This window comes from Helianthus annuus, chromosome 1 (genome assembly GCF_002127325.2).
Source record: "Helianthus annuus cultivar XRQ/B chromosome 1, HanXRQr2.0-SUNRISE, whole genome shotgun sequence".
NCBI classification, from domain to species: Eukaryota; Viridiplantae; Streptophyta; class Magnoliopsida; order Asterales; family Asteraceae; genus Helianthus; species Helianthus annuus.
This window is the reverse complement of record NC_035433.2, coordinates 131,942,510-131,970,195: the sequence shown is the minus strand read 5'-3', so window position 1 is coordinate 131,970,195 and position 27,686 is coordinate 131,942,510. Positions and strand designations below refer to the sequence as shown.

Below are 27,686 nucleotides of genomic sequence, written 5' to 3'. Positions count from 1 at the left end.
CAAAATATATAAACACATAATGTGTGTTTCATATTTTGTGGGATTCCTTTTTTACCAAATCGTTTTGGTGGACGATTCTTGCTTGGGTCAAAATCCCATTCCCGAATCAACTCATCTCGATAAATCAGCTCCATGACTTAGCCAAATACTTGAAGGGATCAAAGAAATGGAAGAAGACTATAGGGGCTACGCTAGTAGCCTACGAGCAACTATGTGGGAGATTCGGAAAGCTTGAAATGAGAAGACTTTCAACAATCAACACATCCATTTCAATCGAAAGGCGAAACCTATAAAAGAGAACTCTTTCCTTTGGTTAGGAGTAGATCTTTGTATTATAACTTGAATCAGGATAGATGATACGACTTTAATATTCACAATGTAATCTTGTGATTGACGGTTTCTAATTTCTTGCCATACTGTTTTTTCTATATATTTATATAAAAGTTTCGCCAATCGAAAAAAATATGTAACATGAGTTGAGATCCTGTACAAACAGTGCTAACTGTAAGAACCGTAAGAACAGATCTGAAGAATTGATAGGTTAAATCAAGGGTTGGGGTTGATTATAAATAAAACTCTTATAATTAAAAATTAGTACTAACAAGTTAGGGGTAATTTCGTAAAATTGCTAGTCATTTGACCATTTTCAATTAAATACAAATTCCACCAAGGTTTTTTAAACTAAAATAACTTTTATATACTTCATTATTATTTTTTTTAAAATCTAATACTAATAAAAGAATACTTATAATGCCACATGGCATTTTCTCATCTAATATCCTTCTAATTAATGCCACATGGCATTTTCATATTTAATTCATTAATAATAAATATATATAATAATTAATATTTAATCCAAATGTATGATAATTCATTAATAATATATAATAATTAATATCTATTTCTAATTTATGATTAAAAAATATACCTAAATGATCTATAGTTTTTAAAACTAAGATTTTAGTAATTCTTAAAATAAAACAGTTTAAATTATAAAAAAAAAAACAAAAATTATTATCCTTATTTGAGATTATCTATAAAATCAATATATGAGTTTTTATAACATATAAATAAAAGCTAAAAAAGAGCAACTAATCAGAGAACTATCTCGCAATAAGACTAAAATTTTATTGAACTCGGATTTAAAATGATAGACGAAGAGAACTTAAGGTTTTGAAGTTTTATAGATGAGATAATATTAAGATTTGTAGCTACATTGATTTATGATGTGTTTTCAGTTTAATAGAGCTAAGAAATATATCCATTTCATTTTATACCCATTTGTGACATAGTCAATTACCTTTAATAATGAAAATATTTTATTAATCATATATAAACCTTTAACTTATTTCATAACTTTACAAATACTATTTATTAATTAAATTCGCATAACAATTATTAGTAAGAATAACAAATCTAATTTATGTCATATCAATAAAATAGGTTTTTAGCCGAGAAAGAGAAAAAAACCAACTTAAATAATGAATTTTGTAAACAGAATTGAGGTCTTAGAGATTTAGTTTAAATAAAAGTTATATTTAAAAGATAAAGAATGCTAAAAGTTATTATTATTTATACATTGTTATATGTGACGTAATACATAATTTCATTCATATTAATAATATATAAATTTGTTTATTACATGTTTTTCAGTATTCAAGCTTTGTAATACACACCTATGATGGTACTTTCAGTATTACTAATTAAGATGGGCCAGTTGTTTTTGTGATAAATTCAAGTTAGTTGTGGAACCATTATATTGTAATATAAATTCGTTTATATAAAGTTTCGTTACTATTTAACATAGGTCGTTAGTAATATAGAGTTTTTTAAAGATTATATAACCATGTCATTTATATTGTAAAAACTCGTGTAATACGCGGGTCTATAAACTAGTATACCATAAAATCAAGTATTTTTTTATCTTTAATATGAGTACCATATTGCTATACCTTTTTTATATTTATAAAAGTGACTTTTAAAAAAGTTACCAAAAGTTGTTTTATAATTGCGCTGATAATGTGCTGATTATGTGTTAATTACATATAATACAAACAAAGACCAAAACTAGAGATAATCGGCACATCTAATGTGCTGATAATGGAGAACGATTGAGGATGTCGTGCTAATGTCATTTATGTTGATAATGGAGAACGATTGAGGACGATGTGCTGATAATGGAGAACGATTAAGAATGTTATGCTAATTATATAGTGTTGTGCTGATTGTATTTTTTGTGGTGGTTCCTACATGTTGGTTCGATCATGAAGAGTTACTAGATCATGGATATGTTAAAAAATTCAAACTTTGATTTGAATTAAACTTGTATGGATTTAGAGATTTTTAATAATTATTTTAATTAGTTATAAATAAATATGGTTAAAAGGTCTAAATTAAACTAATTTTTTTATTGGAGGACACTTGTCAATTATGTGTTGGTTCTTACGATTAACGTAACTGTTTTATATAACATCTTTAATCTTTAATATTTTAAAAGAGAAAGAAAGAAAGGGTACAAAAAAGAAAACAAAAAAAAAACACACCTTTTCTCCTCAAATTCCCAACCCCACTCTATCTTTCACACACACAGAAGCCAAGAGATAACCGTCGGCAGAGGAGAATTGAACTTAACCAAATCGCTCGCCGGATAAATATTCTTACTCCCATTGGTCGCCGGAGAAGTTAATCATCGGCGTCAGAAGAATGACATCAACGAGGCTGCTATTGCTGCCTCTCCTCACCTCTTCCTCCATTGCTGCTGCTTCACGCCTCTTTTCTTCTTCTTCTTTCACTTCTGCTTCACAATTTCCCTTCACTAGGAAGCCGGTAAAACCTTAATTCTGATTCCTGTTTGATATACTTTTGAATTGATTGTGCTTGTTGATATAACAATTGATTTGTGCACGGTGGACATGTATTGCATTTTTTAATTTAATTTGTGTGATGTGAGAATTGTTTACAATTGATTTGTAAATGTTTGTTAAGTTTTAATTTGTTTGATTTCATACAATTGTGTTTTATAGATTTGTAGGGAGTTAGGGGGTGCCTTTAACTATTCTTAACCTTGTATGAGATGAAAATCTTGCTACTTAGTTAGTCTGCGTGAATCTTCGTTTTTACGTTACGATTGTTACTTTGCGTTCTCCATGCTTGCAGACATGCCCCTTTTTGTTGTTCATGATAACATTGTAATCAGTAATGACTACTTGAACTTGATCCTTAGTCGCATCCATAGTTGTTAATGGCGAATAGCGACAGATAGCGATAAGATACCTATATGAATATATGATACATAGCGAATAGCGATAAATAGGGAGCATTATTTTATAAATAGCGATACACTAGAATTTAAAAAAAAAAAAATTATATGTATATTATATATCCAAATACCCTGGTATATATGCTATTTTACATGTATATTTAACAAAAACCTAAAATCCAGCTATTTTATAGCTATATTTAATCGCTATTATATTTTAAAAAATTAAAAAAATAACTGAAATCCTGCTATTTATGGCTACATACCCTGTAGCGACCTTTGACCTATACGCTACGCTATTCGCTATAGCGACCATAGCGACCGCTACTAACAACTATGGTCGCATCTCCTCACGAAGTCATAATACATTATATGGTTATGAATGTTACACCTTAGGCAGTCTCTATGTCTTGAACCGGTGTTTATAGAGTTGAGAATTAGAATATAAAAACAGAAGACTGGAACTTATAAGACTATTACATGCATACCAACCATTAAATTTTTCGTCACTTTGTTTCAAATGATTACAATATTTCCATACATCATTTATTAATAGGAAGTCTTTTGTAATTCTAAAATTCACGTAAAATTGAATCAAATGATAACTTGCACACAAGGTGACCAAGTAAAGACAACTTGTAGTCTTGTACACAAGGTGACCAAGAAAAGACAATTCGTACACAAGGTGACGATGAAAGACAACATATACACAAGGCCGTCTTCAATGTATGTATACACCAAAGCACCGATACATCATATTGATGCTTTGTTGTAAAGCTCTATCTCCAACCAAGACACAAAATTTGGTGTAAAACTATTAATTGGTCAGTCTACGACTTTACATCAAATTTGGTGCTGAACCATTCACCACACCGATGTTCTGAAAGTTTTATTTTTACCCTTTTGAATTATGTCTTTTTTATTTTATGCCATTCTTAATATTGATTAATTTATATAGTTGATATATACTCGGTATAGGTGATATAAATTTTATTACAATATATTTTATTTAAACAATCTCATGAGATCTTTATATGGTCCAAAATTTGACATGAAGTTTATCTTTTTTAATTGTGCATTTGTAAATATTATACTAAGTTATACAATTACTTACTTTGTTAAAGAATTAAGTAGATATAAAACAAAATGCATCTGAATACAGTTAATATTTTTACTAATAATTAGTCTAATTTGGTAACCGTCGTTAATTTAATTTGTTAATAAAATAATTTATTAAAAAAGTTATGTACTTAGTTTTATAGGGAAAAGATCAACTTGAGCTTGATGATTGTTTCTTTGAATGCTCAGTTGATAATTTACTACCAGGGCCCTCTGTTTTTATAGTGGCTTTTTGGCAAAAGACATCAAGGCATCGTTTGTTTACGGATCGAAGACGGGAATGAAGTGAATTTGTTCGGGGGTTCCGATGATGAATTTGGCGCTCAAGTTCCAACCCAGGCCCAAACTGTTACAGAAGGCTCGGGTGCAGTTCTTGTCTCGGAATATAAGCCTTCCCCTGATGTCGATTACCTACAGGTATGTGTCATATCTTCTTGTCACTCATTTAATATATATTTATTATCAACTTCCAACTCACCCGTAATATTATTATTCATTTTTTTTTACTTTGAATCCTTTTAGTTTTCAAACCCTATAGTTTTTACTTTCAACCCCTTTAGTTTTCATCTTTAAGTATTCAACCACTTTAGTTTGCATTTTTCATTTTTAACCCCAACACTTTTCCACTTTCAGCTTTGATCCCCTATACCTTTTATCCTTTATAAATTTGTCGTTTTACGTTTCACGTTTCGGTCTAATAAATTTTGCGAGTTACTAGCTGCAACGCGCTTGTGTAGTTCAACGTTTTTACGTCTTTTTTGCGGTTTAACGGCCCCGTCGCAACTCGCGGATCCTAAGCCGATTTACTTATTGTTTTCTATGTTTTACGTTTCCATGTAAATTTTGCAAGTTAACACGCCACAACGCGAGTGTATAGTTCAACGTTTCTACGTTTACTTTTTGTTCAGTTTAATGTTCCCGCCGCAAAGCGTGGCTCCTAAATACTAGTTTGTTTTTATTAACGGTTGATGTGTAATATAGTATTTCAATAATAATTTATATTTTTTTGGAATAAATTGATTTTGGAGGTTTTATACTTTTATGCATGAAAAATAATTATGCTCATCATATTATTTACTTCTCAGGAGTTACTAGCAATTCAGCAACAAGGGCCACGAAATATTGGCTTTTTTGGGACACGGAATATGGGCTTTATGCATCAAGAGCTCATTGAGATCCTCAGTTATGCTATGGTCATAACGGTATATTCATGTGGATCTTCACTTACTTAGTTACTTTATTGTTATACTTTTTGTCGGGGCTGAGTAAACGGGTCAAACCGAGTATTTTTCTTACTGTTTTTTTGAAACTGGTATGGTTCGGGTTGTCCCACAAACATTGTTTGTCGGTGTTTTACTAATTTTTAAGAGGAATGCATACGTATGGTGATAAAAACAGTATCATTACAAAATTCATATAAATTTTAGAGTAAAATGCCATTCGTCCTTGGTCAGTTTTGCGACTTTCGTCCAAAAGTTTATTTTTCCGCATCTGTGTCTAAAAGGTTTGAAATCTTGCCATTTTCATCTGGCTCGTTAACTACATCTTTTTTCTCAGTTAAGTCAGGCGTATTTTCGTCTTTTTTATTTATTAAGGATATTTTGAATACTTATACATTATGCTAAATGCTTGTACATAAAGTGAAAAAGATTGAATTGCCCTTTAAGTTCACAAAAAGAGGAAAATACCCGACCTAAAGGAGAAAAATGGACGGAGTTAACGAGCCGGGTGAAAATGGCACGATTTCAAACCTTTTGGACCCAGATGCGGAAAAATAAACCTTTGGACGAAAGTCGCAAAACTGAGCAAACCTCAGGGACGAAATGGCATTTTACTCAATATTGTAAGAAAATAAATTTAGCCTTTAGGAGGTTTTGTTGACTTGAACAAGACATTTGTTCTTTGTTGCAGCAAAATCACATATTTACATCAGGAGCTTCGGGCACTAATGCTGCTGTAATTAGAGGTGCACTAAGAGCTGAGAGGCCAGAACTGCTTACCGTTATATTGCCGCAAAGTTTGGAAAAACAACCTCCTGAGAGCCAAGAGTTACTTTCAAAAGTAAAACTATAGTTTTTTTTTTTTTTTTTTTTTTTTTTTTTTTTTTTTTAACATGGTTCTTGATAAAAGTATTTAAAGGCTGAAAGATTTCTCTCTGTTGAACATGCAGGTAAAAAATGTGATTGAAAAACCGTACAATGATCATCTCCCATTGATTGAAGCCAGCAGGTTTTTTAAATCTTTAAATTTAAGCGCCTACCTGGTTTAATTCAATCGTTAAGGATCGTGGCATTTCTGGTTTAATATGCATTATGATGAAATTGCAGGCTGTGTAACATGGATATCATATCTCAAGTGCAGCAAGTCATCTGCTTCGCGTTTCATGACAGCCGATTGCTAATGGAAACATGCCAAGAAGCAAAGAACCTTAGGAAAATTGTAACTCTCTTTTACCTAGATTGATTAATTCATTGATTGTGTACACATCTAATGGAGCACACCACTACTCATTTCTGCTCATGTTTCGTTGCAATCGTTATAGTCCTATGCAATTTGATCGCGTTGTTATTGTTATTGTTTTTTAGACAAAGTCATCATCATCATCATACTCAGTTAATCCCACCAATAGCAAAGCAAAGGTAGGGTCTGAGGAGGGTAAGATGTAGACAGCCTTTCCTCTACCCCGTAGGAATAGAGAGGCTGCTTCCAGTGAGACCCCCGGCTCGATAGTAGTTTTGCATCAAGCCTTGGACATAAGGCACATAACACTCAGCACTCGGGACAAAGACCGATTAGTTAATGTACCCTTTTGTCTCTCAGCTATCAACGCCACCACATGATGCAAAATTAACCCTCCACAGCTTTTAACGTTATTTTCACGAAGTTAGTAAAATAACGTTAAAATTCGTGCACTTTCACTTTTGTCCTCCGATGGCCCGCACATATATACATTATATGCGCATACCGCAAGCGGGGCGTAGTTTTTTAGACAAAGTAAACAACTTTAAAGGTGTAGGGATACAGTTATGTGCAATATGTATATTTAATTATTTTCTTTCTATACACACTTGTGCAATTTCACTCAGCATGCATATGTATTGGATACACTTGGGGTTGTTCAAAAAGCTTGCGGCTCACTCGAAAGTTGCTCGAAAAAAGCTCAAAAAAGCTTGGCTTGAAATCAACTTGGTTTTAAATGAGCCGCGCCCAAGCCAAGGTAGGTTCAGTTCGTGGCCCGCTTGTTAGTTGTCTCGTTTAAATTAAACCCCAAATTTTTATCTATATGTATGTATGTGTGTGCGCGTGTGTGTGTATATATATAATTATAACCTAAAACTCTAATATATTTTTAAGCAATGGTGTTTAATTAGTAATACGATTATTTTTTTTATCGGAAGACTAGATTAGTAAGCTATAATTTTAATTAGTAATACTGATTTAAAAAAAATATAGATTTAGGTAACCTTTCTTTCTTCTTTTCGTTTTTATAGTTTACCTAAAATTACTGTTCGATGAGCCACAAACTGGCTTGAGTTTTGACAAGTTGAGCCTCAGCCCACAATTTCAGCATGATAAGAAACACGAGCCGCCAGCTAGGCTCGATTTTTAAACGAGCCCAGCCCGACCCCACCCTCATTCGGTTCGGCTCAACTCGGTTACAAGCCTAGATATACTAAGAGTATGTATATTTCATTTTTTTTTTGCTTTTTTCCCATTGAATATATCATATATTTTTTCTTAAAATAACAAAATATAACCCATAAAAAAATATAAAAAATCATGTTTACAAATAACCGAATATTCCGGCCACCAATTTCATTGAATCTTTGCATGGCATTGAGAGAGCCTTGTCCATAGATGCAGCCACATTCTTCGTCTTCATCCTCTGACCCTTTCACCCTCATTCATTTCCTGTTTCAATCACCAATCATCATCACCACCATTCATTTCAATCAATGACTTAAATCCATTCACCACCATGAGCCAGAAGCTAGATGACGCCGACTCCGACGCCTTGTCTGCTCTGGCCACCGCTCCACCACCCTCCACCGCCACCAACCGCAAGTCCCATTCCCAACAACTCCGCACCAACACCGGCACCAATTTCAAACGCCACCCTAAACACCACCACCGCAAACACAGCCTCGACGAGGCCACCATGACCGGGTTTAACGATTACTCTGACGACGACGACGATAATAACTTCTGCCCGTACGCCACCTCAGACGACCCGCAAAACCAACAATCCTGTTACATTAATAGTAATAATAATGACAATGACAATAGTTGTAATGATAATAATAATTCATCGCCTTGTGACGAGCAGCAAATGCCGGAATTCTCTGGCACAGGCGGTGGGACGGGCTTTTTCAAAGCCCCATCCCGGTCTGCTGTGCACCCAGGCCGGCCCACAGCAATTGAGTTGAGACCTCACCCGTTGAGGGAGACTCAAGTGGGGAGGTTCATCCGTACAATTGCGTGTACGGAGACTCAGCTATGGGCCGGTCAGGAGTCCGGGGTAAGGTTTTGGAACTTTTCGGATGCGTTCGAGCCCGGGTTGGGGATTGGGGGCCGGGCTCGGCGTGGGGATGAAGATGCGGCGCCTTTTTATGAGTCTGTGAATACGTCGCCCACCATGTGTTTGATGATAGATTGTGGGAGTAAGTTGGTTTGGAGTGGGCATAAAGATGGGAAAGTTAGGTCTTGGAAGATGGATCAGCAGCCTAAAGATGATGTTTGTTTTAAAGAAGGGCTTTCGTTTCAGGCATATCAACGCGGCCCGGTTCTTTCCATGGTGACTTCTTCTTATGGTAACTTAGTTTTTCAATCACTTGTAGTTAAGCCTGTCAAATTGGGCATGTCGGGTGGGTCAGAACGGGTTCTCAGCAAAACGGGTTTTGGTAATAAAAAAAAAAAAAAAAAGGGGGCCGTTTTAAAATGTGTCAATTTGGTTTGGGTCAAATGGGTTCCGGCAAAAATGAAGTCAGGTTGAAATGAGTCGTTTTAGAAAAAAAGTACCAAAACAGGTTCACCGGACATATTGTTCATGGTGGTTGGCCTGATGGCAGTGGGAATGTTGGTAGGGGTGGTGGCGACGGGGATGATGGAGTGGCGGCGTCGTGGCGGTGCCAGCGACAAGGAGTTGTTGACTAATCAAAGTTCAACCTGTTTGTTTGGATTCTGCAGGTGACATATGGACAGGGTCTGAGAATGGAGTGATAAAGGTTTGGCCATGGGAATCAGTTGAGAAATCGCTCGCTTTATCGCCTGAAGAACGTCACATGGCTGCTTTGCTAGTTGAACGGTCGAGTATCGATCTCAAAAGCCAAGCCACTGTTAATGGTGTCTGTAGCATATCTTCTTCGGATGTCAAGTATTTGTTGTCGGACAAAGTCAAGTCCAAAATTTGGGCTGCGGGTTCTCTCAGTTTCTCATTATGGTATAATTTTCTCTTTATTATGTCGGCATGACATATACAGGTTATCTAAATATTAACAGCTGATTATTACAACGACAGGGATGCTCGTACGAGGGAACTTCTGAAAGTTTACAATGTAGATGGACAAATCGAGAATCGGGTTGATGCAGCGTCAGAGAAAGATCAAAAAGATCAACCTCCAGAAGAGGAAGCTAGTGTAAAAGGCGGTTCAAAATCGAAAAAAGAAAAACAACAAGGAGGTGGTTTTTTACAAAGATCAAAGTATGCAATAATGGGAGCTGCAGATGCAGTTAGGCGAGTTGCAACCAAGGGTACGAACGCATTTGCAGCAGAAGACGCTAAAAAAACCGAAGCTCTTTTGCTTGCTTATGATGGAACGATCTGGACCGGATGTTCAAACGGTGTATTGGTCCAATGGGATGGTAACGGAAACCGTTTGCGTGATTTTCATCACCACCATTGTGCAGTTCTTTGTTTTTGTACTTACGGGCCACGGATATGGGTCGGGTATGTGAGTGGTATGGTCCAAGTGATTGATCTTGAGGGAAATTTGATTACGGGTTGGATTGCTCATAATGGGCCCGTTATAAAAATGGTAGTTGGGAACGGATCGATTTTTAGTTTAGCTACACATGGTGGTATACGTGGGTGGTACATTTCATCTCCCGGGCCTCTTGATAATATTTTAAGACCAGAATTAGCCAAAAGAGAACCTATGTATAATACGCTTGAAACGGTTAAGATTATGGTTGGTACATGGAATGTCGGTGAAGGAAAACCGTGCCACGAAGCACTCGTTTCGTGGGTAGGATCACAAGCTTCCGATGTCGATATTATGGTCGTTGGCTTGCAAGAAGTGGAAATGGGGACCGGATTTCTTGCAATGTCTGCTGCTAAAGAAACTGTAAGATGTTTTGAAACCTCTTAATTATAGAAATACGTTTTGCGTTTTGCACTCATTGGTTTGATGTCGAGTGCAGATAGGTGTTGAAGGGAGTTCTAACGGACAATGGTGGCAAGATGCTATCGGGAAAGCTATGGGTGAAGGATCTAGTTTCGAACGTGTAGGATCGAGGCAGCTCGCAGGCCTGCTCATAGCCATTTGGTATTACTTCCACCGACACAGATTTATGCGAAAATCAAACTACTTTGAGACCAACTTTGCATCTTTGCATTATTGTAACATGTCTTTTTTAGGGTAAGAAAGAGTCTTAGAACACACGTTGGCGATCTTGATGTTGCGGCAGTTGCTTGTGGCTTGGGTCGTACTATTGGTAATAAGGTATGCACGTTTGTTCGCACATAAACGTCTTATATATTCATCAGAGGTGATAATATTGATCATTTGCTTATTATCTTTTCTTACAGGGGGGTGTAGGGTTGAGATTGAGAGTTTACGACAGAATAATGTGCTTTGTAAACTGTCACCTGGCTGCACACCTAGAAGCAGTGAACCGCAGGAACGCAGACTTTGATCACATATACAAAAACATCACGTTCGGTCGATCAATCAACAATGCATCTGGTATGGCGCGATACCTGTTTTTGTGTTGCTCTCTTGCCTTCTCCACATATTTATTTTGGGTGCTTTATTATTATTCCTATGGCTTGCTATGGTTTCTCCTCGTTCTTACAGCTAGTGTCTCGTCTACTGCCCAAATGCTTCGCCCTGCTACTGTAAGCATATATATATGTATTATATCTATAAAAAGTATGTGTATATTGTTTTGACATTGTTTTGTATATGAACAAACAGTCTGTGGCTATCAATCCTGATGAGGGGAAGCCGGATCTAGCGGAAGCTGACATGGTTATCTTTTGTGGAGACTTCAATTACCGTCTTTTTGGAATAACGTATGATGAAGCACGTGACTTTGTTTCGCAAAGGAGTTTTGATTGGCTGAGAGAAAAGGATCAGCTTCGAGCCGAAATGAAAGCTGGCAAAGTTTTTCAAGGAATGAGAGAAGCGCTTATCAGATTTCCGCCAACTTACAAGTTTGAGCGAGGGAAACCTGGTTTAGGAGGTAAGATTGATGAAGTTTGGAGGTCGGAAAATGGTTGGCGGGTGGGTCTGGTAATGGGTCAAAAGCATTCGGATTGTCTTCGATAACTTTTGTACAAAAAATTGAACTTTTAACAAACATGTAGTGTCAAATATGATTACAAAAACTTAACCGGTCTTCATTTTAGCAATTTTTTCGATTCAAGACATTAAAGTAAAACACAGCCCAAATCAACCCATTTATAAGTAAACTTGTCACATTGCCACTAGGGGTGTGCAAAAAACCGAAATGACCGACCCATAACCAAATTAACCGACAATAGTGAACCAAATCAAAAACCAGTGGGTCGGTTAGTTGTGTTTCTAAAAACCGAAAGTAGCGGGTCGTTTATAATTATCAATGTTCCCATACCCGTCATAACCCAATCAAACCGACATGTAGTAAAATCGTTGTCGGATTTCGGATTTTGGACTTTTCACTATTTTTTCAATATTTGATGTTTTTGTTTGAATGTTTTTAGAATTTATGGGTTATATCATATCGTTTTGTTTGAATGTTCGCCTGTTCGGTAATAATATTATAAAATTATATGTATTTTTAATACTATGTAATTTACTAATTTATAGAAATGTGTAATAACAATTTATTGGTCAAAAAAAAAATTGAGCTATTTTTAGCTAGACCTAAATTCACAGTTAACCAACTCATAACAGACCGCAATAACCTTCAAAACCGCTTAACTGAAACCCCCGTAACTGATCGGTTATGACTATGATTATCCATTAACCGACATTGTGGTTATGGTTTTGAGCCAAAACCGACCCAAACACCTATGAATAATGTATGAAAAATCGCACAATCTTTTCTTTTTCTTTGTTTTCAGGATACGATTCAGGAGAGAAAAAACGTATACCTGCATGGTGCGATAGAATATTATACCGAGACAATCGCTCATCACCAACGTCAGAATGCAGTTTAGCATGCCCTGTTGTTGCTTCAGTTTGGCAGTAGGTCTCTTTAAGAAACTTTTTTTCTTTTTACATCTATTTTTATTGATTTATTTCTTTTTTTTTTTTTTTTTTTTTTTTTTCTGTGATGACATTTACAGGTATGAAGCTTGTATGGATGTAGTAGAAAGTGATCACAAACCGGTTCGCTGCAAATTTAAAGTCCAGATTTCCCATGTGGATAGATCAGTGAGACGACAAGAATTCGGGAAAATATTCATGTCAAACGAGAAAATAAGATCTATACGCGAAGAGTTACGTTGTGTTCCAGATACTTCACTTAGTACAAACAAAATAGTCCTTCAGAATCAAGAAACACGTTCGCTAACGATCACAAATAGAAGTAATAAAGACGATGCAATTTTTCACATTTTATGCGAAGGTCTTTCGGCTGTTAAAGATGGTGAAGAACCAGAGTATCGAAACAGAGGCTCGTTCGGATTTCCTAGGTGGCTTGAGGTAAACTATGAAACTACTCGCGTTTTCTTGTTTTTCAGGCCGTTTTCAAGAATCGACAATTGACACTACAGGTGCCAAAAATGGCATGTCAGTTGGGTTGGGTAGCAAATCAAATATTCGGGTCAAAACGGGTCGCCTACATAAACACAAAACAGAGTAAAGTACACAGATGGTCCTGTGGTTAACCAGAATTTTGGATTTAGTCTCAGTTTTTTCTGTGATTTGCACTTTGTAACACATTTAACCCCAATTTCTGCCAAAAATACATGGTCCCCGTGGTATGCACTTTGTAACGCATTTAGTCACTAAACGTTGGGAACTAAATGCATTAAGAAGTGCAAACCATAGGGACCATCTGTGTACTTTTTTACAAAAGTTAGGGACTAAATACGTTACAAACTGCAAACAACAGGGACTATCGTGTACTTTTGGAAAGCTAGGGACTAAATCGAGACGGATCTTGACCCCTTGCATTTTCATCTACTTTTCTCTATAAACATTTTACCGGTTTGACCCGTGTTGCCAAACAATTACAACCCGAATTGACCCGTGATCATATAATTTGTTTAAAATTGTGATGTAGGTGGCTCCTGCTGTAGGCATAATAAAACCAGGAAACACAGCAGAAATCTCGATACACCATGACGACACACACGCCTCAGAAGAGGACGGGGGCCCACAATACTGGCATTCTGAAGACACACGTGACAAGTTAGTTATCTTATCAGTAGCAATTAGAGGCAGCAAATCAACCGAAACAAGAAGTCACCAATGTCATGTACGTCACTGCTATTCTCCCAAGAACACGGTGCAACACGAACCGTCAACAAAAGGAGGTCAGAGTTCTAAAAAACATCAAAGTTCTCATCAACGGTCTTCGGCTAAACATAATGACAAGCTTGATGATCATCATCGTAGTAGACATGAACATTGAGTAAGTAAAACTAGACAGCTTAAATTTGTAACTTTTTAACAGGTTGATTTGTATTTTATTGTTGAATTTTGTGAATTAGATAGCTTAAATTGTATTTTTTTGTTGAATTAACTAATATATTGTTATGTAGAAAACAATGAACAGAACTTTTCCTGCAATGAAATTGTGTACTATAGATTATATATATACAAACATAGACGTTCGTATAACTAGAATTTATTACAGAAAAAGTTGAATAAACTCACATGAAGGACAACCGGTAGTAGTCATCCGACTTTCTTGTCTGTGTTGACCTCTCGGTTTCTTTTAGACCCGTCGATAACCATAATTCCAGAAATACCCATGAACCCGATTTCTTTTAGACAGCATACATTCTCTTGTATTTCTCACTGTAAATCTCAGGATCCGATGCCATCGACATTGAATACGAATGCGAATTCGTTTCGGCTCGTCTTATGTTCCTCATTTTAGTTTCCTCCAGCCGATGCCTCACGACACAATAACACATTGACCCGATCGTGGTCAACATAACCGTGGCACCAATCACAGTAGCGTAAATGGCAAGCCACCTCTCGTGGGACCCAACAACCACATAAGTCAACGAAATAAACGCGATCGAGATAAAAAGACATGCCAACCACATAAGCTTGTTAATCACAAACATAAGCTGTCTCTTCGCCTTCTCTTCAATCACCACAATAGATGTTTGAACCACCACAACCGCCAATGAGATGAAGAGTGCTAAACTGTCGAACAAAAAGAACATAATAAACGCAGCGTTTGTAGCTATATTCGCTTGCCCGAGGGTAAACCCGTCTTTTTTCTCCTCAACGTATTGGCCCGGGATAGTGAAAATGGCTGCAAAAGCAACTGTGGCTATAAGAACCGCAACAACAGTGGCGGAATTTATCGCGTTGTTAAGCCCGCTGATGTGGAGCTTTTTCACCTTCTTTGCGATCTTGCGAACACGAAATCCTGTATTACGGGTCTGTCGGATTTGGGATTGAACGTCGTGTTTTATGTCGCTGACTGTTTGCTTGAGTTGCTTGGCGGCACTAGGCGGTTTACCATAGTCCTTAGAGTGAGCCGCTCCCGCTTCTTTTAAGATATTAATCAATTCTGTTATTTTCACGTTTTCTGCAATGTCGAGAGGTGTCTCTCCAGCCTTGTTGACTGCGTTGACGTTGAGGTCCTCAAATGATACCAAGCATTTCACAATCTGTCAATTACAAGAAGTCGATTAAAATGGTTATAATTCATTACAAGTTATATCATACATCACCTGTATAAGACACGATTAGACCTGTTTACTGAAAAGTACACTATGTGATTTTTTGCTTTTTTAAAAATCATTAGAAGGCTAGGATCCATCATTTCTTTTTCTTGGTACATAAGACATACAACTGTGTATAGACCTGAGATATAAAGTAGTTAAAGGAGCTGTATACATGTTTAATACTTGTGTTATTCGCATCGTCAGAGACCTGTTAAACACGATAAGACACGATTTGCCAGCCCTGTGCCCGACGTCTATTATTAATGCAATACAACCTCAAAATTGTTTTATTCAAAGATTTAGACTACTATTGCAATAATATTGACTATTGAGTTTATAACCATATGTAATCCATTCATTATTTGAAAAAAATCTAAAAATCGACAAAAAGTGTCAGCAGGTCAACCCAACCCGACCCGATCCGACCCAACTAGTTTCGACGTGCACTAAAAGATGACCAGTTTTGAACTACAATGAGCGGATAAGCAAGCATAGAGGGTGAAGGAAAAACCTTAGTACGGCCTTTTTTAGTTGCAATATGGAGGGCTGTATTCCCCTTGTTATCTTCCAAACTCAAAACAGTTGGATCAGGTTTAATCAATTCAACCACCATATCCATATTTTGGCCCTTAACTGCCATATGAAGAGCGGTTTGACCTTTCTTATCATTCCTAAAACCGATACTTGGATCCTTATTCAACACCGATTTCGCCACTTCCAAATGACCCATTCTTGCAGCAGTATGCAGCACGGTTTTACCGTTGTTTCTTGCTATTTTCGCAAGATTTGAATCGGCATCAAGAAGCAGGTTGACCACGTCTACGTGTCCTTGAGCTGCAGCCGTGTGTAAAGCGGTTGAATTTGAAGAATCCGTCGTCATAACGAGATTCGGAAACGAATTCAAAAGTTCCCTCAAAACTTCTGCAAGATATAGACAATTATACTCAGTTGAAGACAGTTATGCATGATGTAAGTAAACTTAATAATATTAGTTACAAGTTACAACCTCCCCCTAATTCTAGTTTTCTGGTTCATTACACATTTAATGCAAATACCCTTTTGATCCCTACATCATTAACTCCTTAAATAATCAAAATATGCCAACTATTCATGCATATATTACACCTAGGGGTGCAAACGAGCCGAGCCCGAGCTCGACCAGGCTCGAGCTTGATTAACTTATGAGAGCACGAGCTCGGCTTGGTTTGAGCTTTGTTTTCAAAGCTCAAGCTCGACTCGGGCTCGGCTCGTTTGTTATCTATTAATTAATATATTAAATAAAAATAATATCAATAATAGACTCGTTTAGGCTTGCGCCCTCAATAAGTAAAGCTTGGGCTCATTTACTAAACAAGCTTATTTTTGGGTTCGACTCGGCTCGTAGAGAAGTTTAAATAAGCGTAACTAGGCTCGTCTACTAGACAACTTTAAATAAGGGGTAAATGTGATTAAATATTAATAAAAAACTAATATTACACTAAGGCTCGACGAACCTGACGAGCTTCACATGCCAGGCTCGAGCTCGATAGCTCGATAAATAAACGAGCTTTATTTTAGGCTCAAGCTCGGCTCAAGCTCGATAAGGCTTGGCTCGTTTCGAGATTTTTCTTGAGCAGCTCGCCAGCCGCTCGGCTTGTTTACACTCCTAATTACACCTTATATTGTTACAACTTCAAACATTATCACTTTCAAGAGACACCAACCTAACAAGTGAATTTCAAACAAAAACAAGAGTAAACCACTAAATCATACCTAAATGCCCCTGTTTTGCAGCAATATGAAATGGATCATAACCATTATTGGCAGCAATGGAAGCAGTTTGAAGATCAAGATGCTTCAAAAACTGACCCACAACATGAACATGCCCATTCTCTGCAGCAACATAAAGAGGAGTCTCCCCTTCTTGATTTTGTTTTGACAATGCATCAAGCCCAAGACTTTGAAGAATTTCTATAACTTTTGATAGATTACCTCCTCTACAAGCTAAATGAAGCACAGAATCACCTCTTTTTCCAGGTGAATCTTTAGCTTTTTTTCTGTCAACACCAAAACTCATCTGTCTCCCCATGGATATTCGAAAACTCTTCTGTTTTTCCATGGCGGAAACCCGAAAACTTTGCTGTTTTTCCATCTTTCCTAACCTGAAACTGATCTGTTTCTCCATGATTGTTAATACCCAGATGTAAAGATTGAATCTTTTGGTGAATTAGTGAGCAAGAAGCTTGAAAAACATCAGATTTTTATGAGCCCACTTGCAGCAAGATTCAAATTCTTGAAAGAAAGTGATAAGAGATCAAGATTCAAGAAACTGAAAATGGGTTAATACCCAGAATCAAAAGACTGAATCTTTTGGTGAATTAGTGAGCAAGAATCTTGAAAAACATCAGATTTTTATGTGCCCACTTGTAGCAAGATTCAAATTCTTGAAAGAAAGTGATAAGAGATCAAGATTCAAGAAACTGCAAATGGGTTAATACCCAGAATCAAAAGACTGAATCTTTTGGTGAATTAGTGAGCAAGAAGCTTGAAAAACATCAGATAAGGGGTCAAGATTCAAGAAACTGAAAATGGGTTAATACCCAGAATCAAAAGATTGAATCTTTAGGTGAATTAGTGAGAAAAACAGTTGAAAAAACATCAAGTGTTCATGTCCCAGGATGCAGAAACCAAACCCTAAATTCTTGATGGAAAGTGAAAAAGGGTCAAGAGGACTGCAACTGGGAAAAAGGTGGAAACTTTAATTGTTTTGAGTGCATGAATCTAAATTGTTGATGAGTTAGGCTGCAGATGAAACACCCTCGAAGAAAGGATAGATGGCCGCCATGAGATATGTAACATCCATGTATGGATGGAGAGAGAGTGATGGATTGTGAAGGTGGGACCCACATGGCATATGGATTAGTTGAAGTTTGGGCCCACATTTCATTTGTTTTATAAAACACACAGAATAATGCATTACGTTTGGACAAAAGTTGTTGTAGTGATCCAGCAAGAAGGTGGATGATGGCCTGCATAAACAAGAACTAATACCAAAAACTAGTAATTTTCTATCCATGTGCCAAATAATATTGTTTGTTTGTCCGGATAAGAGCTTACAAAGTTGTTTTTGGTTGTCCGAGTGAAGATTTCAAGGAGGTCATTCATCATGGGATTGTTCTCGTTCAAACATATTTGACTGTGTGCTGGTTGTGGATGATACTAGAACTCGACCGTCAAGCATATTTGAGTGGTAGTAATCCAAGGACGAGTAACCTTTTAAGATGTATGTTACTTGTCCTTGGATTGCTATCCCACAAACATGCTTAACCATAGAGTTCGCATATTCACAACCAACATACAGTCAAGCGTGTTTGGGTAAGAGTAATCCTAGGATAGATGACCTTGAAATTTTCGCTTGATGACCAAAAATAACTTTGTAAGCTCTTAATCTCCACTTAGGCAATCGGACCAAAGTTTCTTATGGCAAAACAGACAACATTGGTTCGTATGAGCGCACACATATTATATTAAGTATATATAAAAAGTAATAATGTTTGAATTTTTTGAGGCCATCTCATATTTATTAGGTTAAAAGTAGAATTCATGTTACATAAACTTGTTTTTAGTCATTGTTGTAGTTTGGTGAGAAGATGATAGAAGGCACCCACTAGTCTTATTATTCTACTTGAATTGTTGAAAGGTGGGCCCATAACAAAAACCAAAACAGGAGTCAATGTAGGTGGTGGGCTTTGCACTTTTGCATGGGTCAAATTGTCAACACTGCTCAATATCAATATGTTATAACATATATACGTAGAAAAATATACATGTGGAGAGAAGCTTTTGAAAATATAAATATCTAGTCAACAAAGGTTACTTGTTCTAGAGATAATTTGCTACTGTTTTGCATGGTTACCTAATCCATCAAGGCTCTTCAAACAGTCAAGCTGAATACAAAGATAAGGTAGGAAAAAAGTGATATGAGCTGAACGAGTCAGTGGCGGATCTAATAACTTTTTTCACTAGGTTTCTTTTGGTAGATTCTCACTAATTCTCACTATTTGAGGCTCTCACTAATTTTTTCCATTTTTTCTAAACCGAATGGGTTCCTAGAAACCCACAAAAATGGCCTAGATCCGCCCCTGCCTTAAGTAAGAGATTTATCATTAATTATCATTCTCTATTTTATATGTTTTCATAATCAAATCGAATGCTGGGAATCCTATAGGGTTGGCTGGTCAAATTTTAGTTAGTTGCACCAGTAATCCGGTTCAATCGTTGGATCGGGTATTCGGGTTTGATAAACAAAACTGTTTTTGTCTTTTGTTAAAAAGTTAAAAAAAATTCTAAGATTTTGAGAGTGCTTGACAACTAATTAAGAAAAGAAATGCTAATGTTGTAGTTAAATGTAACTAACTAAATACTCAATTCTTTCAAACTCTTGGCCTCTTAAAGAGGTATATTAATGATAATCGACATAACCATATGATTGTTTTAAACTTTCAATAAATATATTATTTACATTTTATGTAATATTTTTTTTTATCGGCAAACAAATCAATCCTGAGTACTCTCTCGGGGCACCCACTGGACAAACGGAGTACTCCTAGAGTAACCCGAGTCGTCCACCACCACTTCCGGAGAAAACCCGGTGACCCACCCGCACATAAACACGACGGTGAAATTACTGGTAAAACTCATTTGACTCAAGGATCAAACCCAGGTTTCCTGTGTCTCCTATCATTGCCCACCAGTGCTTCACTCATTTTTTTTGCAACAAATGGGAATCGAACTTGATTAAAAAATTTTAAATTGATGATATTGTTTTGAACTTTCAATAAAACTAGTAATAAGGCCCGCGCGCGTTGCGGCGCGAGGACATCGCAAGTATCAGATAGATTTGTTCAAGTGTTAGGTAATGCGTTAAGTACATGAAAATGCGTGTTTCGACAAATTTGATTGAACTCAATGTAACCTATGTAAGTACTGCCCTTGGATCACAACATAAAGTACATTGAATTTTTCTCGTACAATCATAACTTATTCTATAGGATGAATTAAGGCTTTGAGAAAAAAAGGAAAAAAAAAAAGAAACCACAATTTGACTCCACTCTGTCCAGAACAAAATTTATGAAAACATACATAAGTAAGAAAAAGTATTATAATAAAAAAAGTATATCCAGATGTAGACCAACTCGAATTGATACAGACGTATATATAAAAATATGCACGTAAAAATGGTTTTTTAAACGAAAACGTGTTATATTTGACCTCATTTGTTTACAGAAAAAGTTTATGTCGAAATGTAGACACCCTTAAATTTATACGGATACGTACATAAAAATATGCACGGAAAAATATTTTTTTAAGTAAAAAAATGATATTAGTAAACAAAAGAAACTAACGAACGAATGTTATCGAAGGAAATTTAAATTAGTAAAAAGTTAGGGGTTAAAAATGTCAATTGTTAAAGTAGAAGAATAGTAAAGTTAGATAAGAGACTAAAATTGATTACTCTAAAAGCGAAATGGCCTTAGCAAAGCTAAGGGGCTTGAAATACAAAAATGTAAAGCTTTAGGGGGGCAAGGCAAAGCCGATGGGTATCCCACCGACTTTGTCTTTTAAGTAAGTATAGAATATATTATTCTCATTTTATGTAATATTAAAAAAATTTAAACTATGTGTAGTCAGTAATCGATATTTCTATACTGGCTTTTAGAAAAATTGTTAGTTTGACTCAACTTAAGGATTCAATGTTATAGTGTTGACGTTGAAGTTAAAAACAAAATGAGTCAAATAAGTAAAGAAATATACCCGTGTTTCAATTAGTTCTTAAATCAAAATGGTTATCTCTTAATTTAGTCGGTCATATAATTAGCATTCCTTCCTAGAAACACAACTAAGAGGGGTACAAAAGAGTAAATTGCGGTTTTGTTCCCTATGGTTTAGTGGTTATTGTTACTATTTATAAAATCTAAATGACTTGCAATTTTAATACTAAGGTTTCTATTTTATTGTAGTTTTGGTCCATCACACTAACAACATCAAACTTATAGTTATATTCTTGTCACATGAGTTGGATGGAGTTTTGGTCCTCGGAAAGCATCCTCACCACCATGCCATGCCTTTTTCGTTCTGTTAAGACACGAGACCATATACGCACACCAGTTGAAGCTTTTGATATCCATGTCCGGCTGTATACATGGAACGTATCGCACGTTCGCCGTATTGTTCGTTGTGGTTTCACCTAGGAGTGAGAAGTAGAGAATCAAGAAGTCAGACAAACAGCCTTCCGTGATCATGCCTATCTAATGTGTAACGCATCAGCTGCAACGGCGACAATCGCTTGGTATCCGTATGCTCAGACTGATTCCTTAACTATTGGACAACAACATCTTTCTTTTTGTTTGGTTTTTTCTTCTCAACAAGTTCTGTTGGTCCCATAGGTAGCCCGAAAACACGCTTCACCGGCTCCGATGTTATTTGTACAAGGCGACCGCCGCCCACATTCAAAACACATGCGTCTAGGTCGTAATTTGAAACCAACCAGTTTGCCAATGTTGTAGGCACACATATCACCTTATAACCAAATATCGACCCAAACCCAATTTCCTTTACCGTCTGACGTTGTTCCTCATTGAGGTCGACTGCTAGTGTTATCAGATTATCGATCCCTACTTTTGGCTTGATCCGTGCACCCATGAATGGCTGATATGGTTGTGTCACTCTTAGATGCATTCTACGAGTCGGTGGTCGTTTTGCAGCCGATTTCCGTCGCTTTCCCGGTGGGGTGTCGACAAAATCGTCATCCGGGTCTCGCAGCCGATCTACAATATTTTTAATATTTGTTTTAGTATACCAGTACACCACAAGATAAACACTTCAATATAATACCTGTGTTGGATGTTCTATGGACGGACGGGTGCATGACCAGTTGACTATCATTCCCAACTTGCTCCTTTAATTCATGCATATCTGTTGTGGTTCAAATCAGTTGTTGTCATGTCTTATATGCTAACAAATTATAATCACAAGAGCATTTTTTTTCTTCTTTACCTTGTGTGTTTTTTGTCAATTGCTGAACATCTTCTGTTGTTTCTGCATTACCAGCATCATTCCTTCCAGCATCACCATCAGTTTAATACAAAGCAATTTTTATCATATACAAAACTCATCATAATACATACATACTCACATATGGGCTACTTAGCATACTGTAGTGTTTTTTGTTTGTTTATACTTTAAACTACACTAGGAATACCTTTGTCCTCGTTATTTGATGTTTCTGAGTCAGTACATACCAACGGTCTTTCAAATGTGTTTTTGAATCATGATTTGTACATTTTCCCTTTAAGCCGTTGGCTTGACTTGACTATAGAAGAGATTTAAACACTATATTTAAAAGACTACATCTAATACAACTTATCCTAAATCATGTTTAAAACAAAATCAACTATACCATGACACAAGATATTAGGACCCTACACAGACACATAACTGGATGATATCACAAGTTAACAACACAACCAAAATACAGTTAACAATATCATTTAACTGATTGCCATAATATAACACCATGGCTGCCAACAACAACATATATAACACAACTAGGTTATCACCCGTGAACTTCGCGAGTCGGAAAATTTAATCTACATTATCACAAAGTGTATAAATAATATAAATACAAATAAAGTGACATATTACATAAATCACTTATTGACAAAGTGAAAATTACAATTAAAATGCATAAAAATATAAAACATTATATATATTTTTTACTTTTATTAAGGATTAAGGTGTCCTCCGACAAACAATATTTAATGTTTCTCTAAGCCATCTAGAATTTCTGGATACAACCATCACTTTTGGGTGGTCGACCCGGGAACCTCGTGGCGGGTAGAAGCAAAGGGAACCTTTAAGCCATCCACTTGATCTCCACTTAGAACGTCGTCAGGTGCCCACTCCAAATACAATATAGCATCTCTGAATAATAAAAATATGATATATAAACATGAATATTTCTAATATATAGAAAATGCTTTAGTAGAAGCAGAGGTAAAAAAGATCAATAAGCATAAAGCACCAAACTACATGGGACAAAACAAAATAAAGATTTAACTTTTCTTTCAAAACAAAGAACATAAATGTGAAATCATACTTGTTTTTTGAAAACATGTAACATCCCTGTGAACGCCGAAAAATGCTACCAAAATTCTCGCATGCTTCACCCACAGTTGGAGCATAAACAACTGAGAGTAGTTCCTCCACATTATCTATTAAAAGGATGTAAAATAACCGCTTGTTTCTCTCCTACAACACACACAAATAAAAGTAAAAGCATGTATAAATGATGAACCATCTGTTTTCTTTTTGTTTGATTGAAAAGTATCTACAATCAATCATAGCTATGTATCTTTGCGGATGGACCTCATATTGGCGGATCATTTGCATCACTTTCTTCTCCTAAGTGCCATGATAAACAAAACAATCAAGAAGCTCCATATTTATAAATTTTTTCCATGATTAATATATGTATATAATTAGGACTTCAAGCATAGTAAGTTTTAAGATATAAATAATCACCTTTGCAGTGTAATCATCTAAACATAAAGCCTAAAGTGAACCAGTTGGATCCGGTATCAACCTCACCCTGGTGTTAACATTTAATAATATTTTGAATAAAATACACGAGTACCAGATTCAAAGATAACATAAAAATATCCTGAAATCAATGACCCTAATTCTCGAAATCAACACTTTATCGAAGTTAAACTGTAACACCCCGAAAATGGGTTTGGTAATCAAACCACATTAATATTTATGAACGCGTAAAATACCGTTAGTGGTGAAATTAACCCGGTAAATATTAGGAATTAAATAAATAAACCTAATATTAATTAAAAGGATGATAAATACGTTGAGAAAAACAAAGTATATAAAAAGGGGCCCGAGTTAACGGGACTTAAAATAAACGGGTTATAACTCCCGGAACCCACTAAGTTAACTAGGAATAAATAACCTAGTTAGTTATTTGTTTTAAAACAATAAAGAAGCATGAATTAGTAAGCCTTTTATAAACCTTGAATATTGGAGGGACTAAAATAGGCAAAAGTGAAGGTGAATTTAATAAAAGAAAAATATACACCAAAAACACACACAAGAGTGTGTTCCTGGTCGACTTCTACACAGAGCAAAGGAGGGTTCTTCTCTTGAACCCTAAATCACAAAAATTCAGCAAATTAAAAGAGAAATCGAGCCGGGAAATTGGGGCTTTTAATAAAAACGTGATCACCAAGCTTAGGGAATCACAAGGTATGTTGAAATTTGATGTTTGGTGACATTTTGAATTTGTGATAAACATGCATAAACGAAATTTTTGTATGAATGTTGAATGTTATAGTGATATTGATGTGAGTATAAGTCTAGGAACAAACCCTAGATGCAAACTTGTAGAATTGTACCATAAACTAGTGATTAGTCAATTAATCAAGTATGAACTAAGTGGGTTTTGACTAAATAGTAAAGATGATGATATGCATGTGCTTAGAATCATCATATTTGATGGTTGGAGCAAAATACTTGAACAATTTATGAGTTCGAGTAAATGCTCATATATGACTTGAAATGGGTTTTTGTATATTATGATGAAACTAGTGATTTTGTTCATGTAAATAGGCCGGAATCATGATGTCTACTAATTAATATGTAGAACTAGATAATATTAGATGTTCGGATGAATGTCTAATGCTATGAGGAAACGGGTTTTTACATGTAGATGGAAACTTTTAGTTATTGCTTAACAAGTGAATAATTAGCTTTCATAATCGAGAGTTAAGTTAAATTGGTGTTAATAATAGCATGAACTTAGACTTGAAAAGTAGTTAAAATGGTGGCGTAAGAATAATGCCTATCGGATACTTGACAGAGTGCTTAAATGAATTGTCGAGTTTCATAATATAATCACTTATGCTAATAGGCAGTTTGACCTTTAAAAGTCAAACTGGCCAAAATGAAATCAAATGGTAAATTTTGATGTAAAATCCGTAAGATGGAATAGTTATAGTTAACGATGACTAATCTAACCGTCTTACGAATTTTTATGATAGTTTGACGCTTGACAAGCTAGGTGGAGGCTTGGAAAGGAAGCGGGTCGAACGAATCAAGTGCGAAGGAAAAGCATGTTTCGGATGCAAGGTAAGTAAAGCTTACACCTTCTAGAATAAAATACTTACTTGTATAATGGATAGCATTGTGAATAATAAAATGGACATGGTTTTCGCGGATATTTTGTCAATAAAACAGTTATTGATAGCAAACAGGTCCGTTATTTGCAAAACTATTTCGGGGTCTCAAACACTTACTTTTGACTCTATATGTGGTCAGAAGTTGTATAACAACAAAAATGATGATTGGTAATTTTTATAAATTTTTCGGAAGTAGTTTAACGTGGTTTTCGCGGACGTTTTGTCAACAAAATAGTTGTTGACAACAAGCAGGTCCGTATTTGCAGAAATTATTTCGAGGCCTTAAACACTTAGTTTTGACTCAATATTTGGTCAGAAGTGGTATAACAATATAAATGATGATTGATAATTTTTATAAATTTTTCGGAAGTTGTTTAACATGGTTTTCGCGGACGTTTTGTCAACAAAATAGTTGTTGACAGCAAGCAGGTCCGTATTTGCAGAAATTGTTTCGGGGCCTTAAACACTTAGTTTTGACTCAATATTGGTCAGAAGTGGTATAACAATATAAATGATGATTGGTAATTTTTATAAACTTTTCGGAAGTTGTTTAACGTGGTTTTCGCGGACGTTTTGTCAACAAAATAGTTGTTGACAGCAAGCAGGTCCGTATTTGCAGAAATTGTTTCGAGGCCTTAAACACTTAGTTTTGACTCAATATTTGGTCAGAAGTGGTATAACAATATAAATGATGATTGGTAATTTTTATAAATTTTTTGGAAGTTGTTTAACATGGTTTTCGTAGACGTTTTGTCAACAAAATAGTTGTTGACAGCAAGTAGGTCCGTACTTGCAGAAATTGTTTCGGGGTCTTAAACACTTAGTTTTGACTCAATACTTGGTCAGAAGTTGTATAATAATATAAATGATGGCCAATGCTTTATAGCCTAGTGGCATCTTGGGGGTGGGATAAGGCTTTGGGACCAATAGGTCATGGGTTCGATTCTCACAAAGGGGGTTTTTCCCATATTTATTGGGTTTCCTCCTGAATTAGTGTATAGGCATTGCCTAGTGGAGATGGATATGATCGGGTGGTTCTGCTGGTGGCACGATGATACTCCAGAGGTCCGTTAGTGATCCAAATTTGCCATTCAAAAAAAAAAATATAAATGATGATTGTTAATATGATGTATTGTTAAGTGTTACAAATACAGGCAAGCGGAAAGTATGAGCATGTTTTTGCCAAAGTTGGCGAAAGGTAACACAATGTATTAAAAACGAGTCAATGTTGACCCGTGCCAGGTACGCACAAGGAATGATACTCTCGTGAAGGGTACATGTACCAACCATAATTTGGATTATGGTTGGAGGAAATGAGAGTTTTTTTTAAGAGTTGATAAAATTATAGTTTGACATAAATACCCATAACGGGTCAAATAATTCGGTTTAAGAACAGGAAATTTGAATTCGAAGGAAACAAGAATTTTGAATAATGGATGAATGACTTAGATGGAAATATGTTTATAACTTGTTGTGAAACTGTCAAAACTAACTTTTATGTTGGTTTTGATTTTAGGAATGTTTTATGGAACTCCGGATGAGGATCAAGCAAGAAAGGAGAACCAAACACATGTCTCAAAGCTTCCGCAACGATCTTATTTTGTTATAGTTTAAAAAGTGGATATTGTAAACACTTGAAATTATATTTTGGAATGTTTTAAATTATGTAAGAAGTTTAACTTGGAAAAGTTTTTGTAAGCTTGCATTTTCATATAAAATGTGTGTTTAATATTATAATATTGATTAATAGAGACGGGTCTTACGTTCGTTAATAATTTATTTTCGTAAATTATGCGAAAACTGTTCAAAAAAAATATGGGTGTTACAAGTTGGGAATCAGAGCTCAAGGTTAAACGGATAAAGTGTTCAGTTCGAGGCTTGATTGCAAATCCGGTAAGTACATGTATATAGTAATGGTTTAGCATGTTAAATTATTGAAAACAACACATAGGATTATCATGTGATA

General features: G+C 35.7%; 3 protein-coding genes and 1 long non-coding RNA gene across 6 annotated transcripts; 3 read left to right on the top strand and 1 right to left on the bottom strand.

Annotated features, from left to right (window-relative positions):
* The first annotated feature begins 2,510 nt into the window (after nucleotides 1–2,510).
* Nucleotides 2,511–6,952, top strand: LOC110878447. 2 transcript variants are annotated; one of them, XM_022126753.2, is made up of 6 exons: nucleotides 2,511–2,826; nucleotides 4,604–4,795; nucleotides 5,464–5,580; nucleotides 6,290–6,439; nucleotides 6,549–6,607; nucleotides 6,706–6,952. In XM_022126753.2, the coding sequence occupies exons 1-6, from the start codon at nucleotides 2,704–2,706 to the stop codon at nucleotides 6,839–6,841; spliced, it is 777 nt and encodes a 258-aa protein (XP_021982445.1). In that variant the 5' UTR covers nucleotides 2,511–2,703; the 3' UTR covers nucleotides 6,842–6,952. The 2 variants fall into 2 exon arrangements, with proteins under 2 accessions (XP_021982445.1, XP_021982446.1); XM_022126754.2 differs by lacking the exon at nucleotides 6,290–6,439.
* Nucleotides 6,953–7,279: 327 nt separating this feature from the next.
* LOC110878460 (type I inositol polyphosphate 5-phosphatase 12) lies at nucleotides 7,280–14,363 on the top strand. 2 transcript variants are annotated; one of them, XM_022126773.2, is made up of 11 exons: nucleotides 7,280–9,189; nucleotides 9,566–9,818; nucleotides 9,897–10,722; nucleotides 10,799–10,923; nucleotides 11,016–11,100; nucleotides 11,187–11,343; nucleotides 11,455–11,495; nucleotides 11,575–11,842; nucleotides 12,705–12,828; nucleotides 12,930–13,287; nucleotides 13,871–14,363. In XM_022126773.2, the coding sequence occupies exons 1-11, from the start codon at nucleotides 8,358–8,360 to the stop codon at nucleotides 14,219–14,221; spliced, it is 3,420 nt and encodes a 1,139-aa protein (XP_021982465.1). In that variant the 5' UTR covers nucleotides 7,280–8,357; the 3' UTR covers nucleotides 14,222–14,363. The 2 variants fall into 2 exon arrangements, with proteins under 2 accessions (XP_021982465.1, XP_021982458.1); XM_022126766.2 differs by having other exon boundaries at nucleotides 11,187–11,495; nucleotides 13,871–14,348.
* LOC110878474 (ankyrin repeat-containing protein At5g02620) lies at nucleotides 14,359–18,333 on the bottom strand. Its single transcript, XM_022126784.2, has 3 exons — nucleotides 17,250–18,333; nucleotides 16,009–16,418; nucleotides 14,359–15,440 (listed from the first exon to the last, which is right to left on the bottom strand). Exons 1-3 carry the CDS (start codon nucleotides 17,659–17,661, stop codon nucleotides 14,580–14,582), a joined length of 1,683 nt encoding a protein of 560 aa, XP_021982476.1. The 5' UTR covers nucleotides 17,662–18,333; the 3' UTR covers nucleotides 14,359–14,579.
* A 6,319-nt stretch (nucleotides 18,334–24,652) lies between these two features.
* LOC110939904 lies at nucleotides 24,653–27,418 on the top strand. Its single transcript, XR_002592593.1, has 3 exons — nucleotides 24,653–24,788; nucleotides 25,583–25,670; nucleotides 27,237–27,418. It is a non-coding gene; the product is annotated as an uncharacterized LOC110939904 (long non-coding RNA).
* The last annotated feature ends 268 nt before the right edge of the window (nucleotides 27,419–27,686 follow it).

What these genes read in the sequence shown, in the direction of transcription:
- LOC110878447 (XM_022126753.2), top strand. Translation starts at nt 2,704, where the DNA reads ATGACATCAACGAGGCTGCTATTGCTGCCTCTCCTCACCTCTTCCTCC. An exon ending in TTCCCTTCACTAGGAAGCCG is followed by an intron (nt 2,827 to 4,603) that starts GTAAAACCTTAA and finishes CTGTTTTTATAG; the next exon opens with TGGCTTTTTGGCAAAAGACA. An exon ending in GTTATGCTATGGTCATAACG is followed by an intron (nt 5,581 to 6,289) that starts GTATATTCATGT and finishes TCTTTGTTGCAG; the next exon opens with CAAAATCACATATTTACATC.
- LOC110878460 (XM_022126766.2), top strand. Translation starts at nt 8,358, where the DNA reads ATGAGCCAGAAGCTAGATGACGCCGACTCCGACGCCTTGTCTGCTCTG. An exon ending in AAATGCTTCGCCCTGCTACT is followed by an intron (nt 11,496 to 11,574) that starts GTAAGCATATAT and finishes ATGAACAAACAG; the next exon opens with TCTGTGGCTATCAATCCTGA. An exon ending in GTTGTTGCTTCAGTTTGGCA is followed by an intron (nt 12,829 to 12,929) that starts GTAGGTCTCTTT and finishes TGACATTTACAG; the next exon opens with GTATGAAGCTTGTATGGATG.
- LOC110878474 (XM_022126784.2), bottom strand. Translation starts at nt 17,661, where the DNA reads ATGGAGAAACAGATCAGTTTCAGGTTAGGAAAGATGGAAAAACAGCAA. An exon ending in TGCAAAACAGGGGCATTTAG is followed by an intron (nt 16,419 to 17,249) that starts GTATGATTTAGT and finishes TATATCTTGCAG; the next exon opens with AAGTTTTGAGGGAACTTTTG. An exon ending in CTAAAAAAGGCCGTACTAAG is followed by an intron (nt 15,441 to 16,008) that starts GTTTTTCCTTCA and finishes TGTAATTGACAG; the next exon opens with ATTGTGAAATGCTTGGTATC.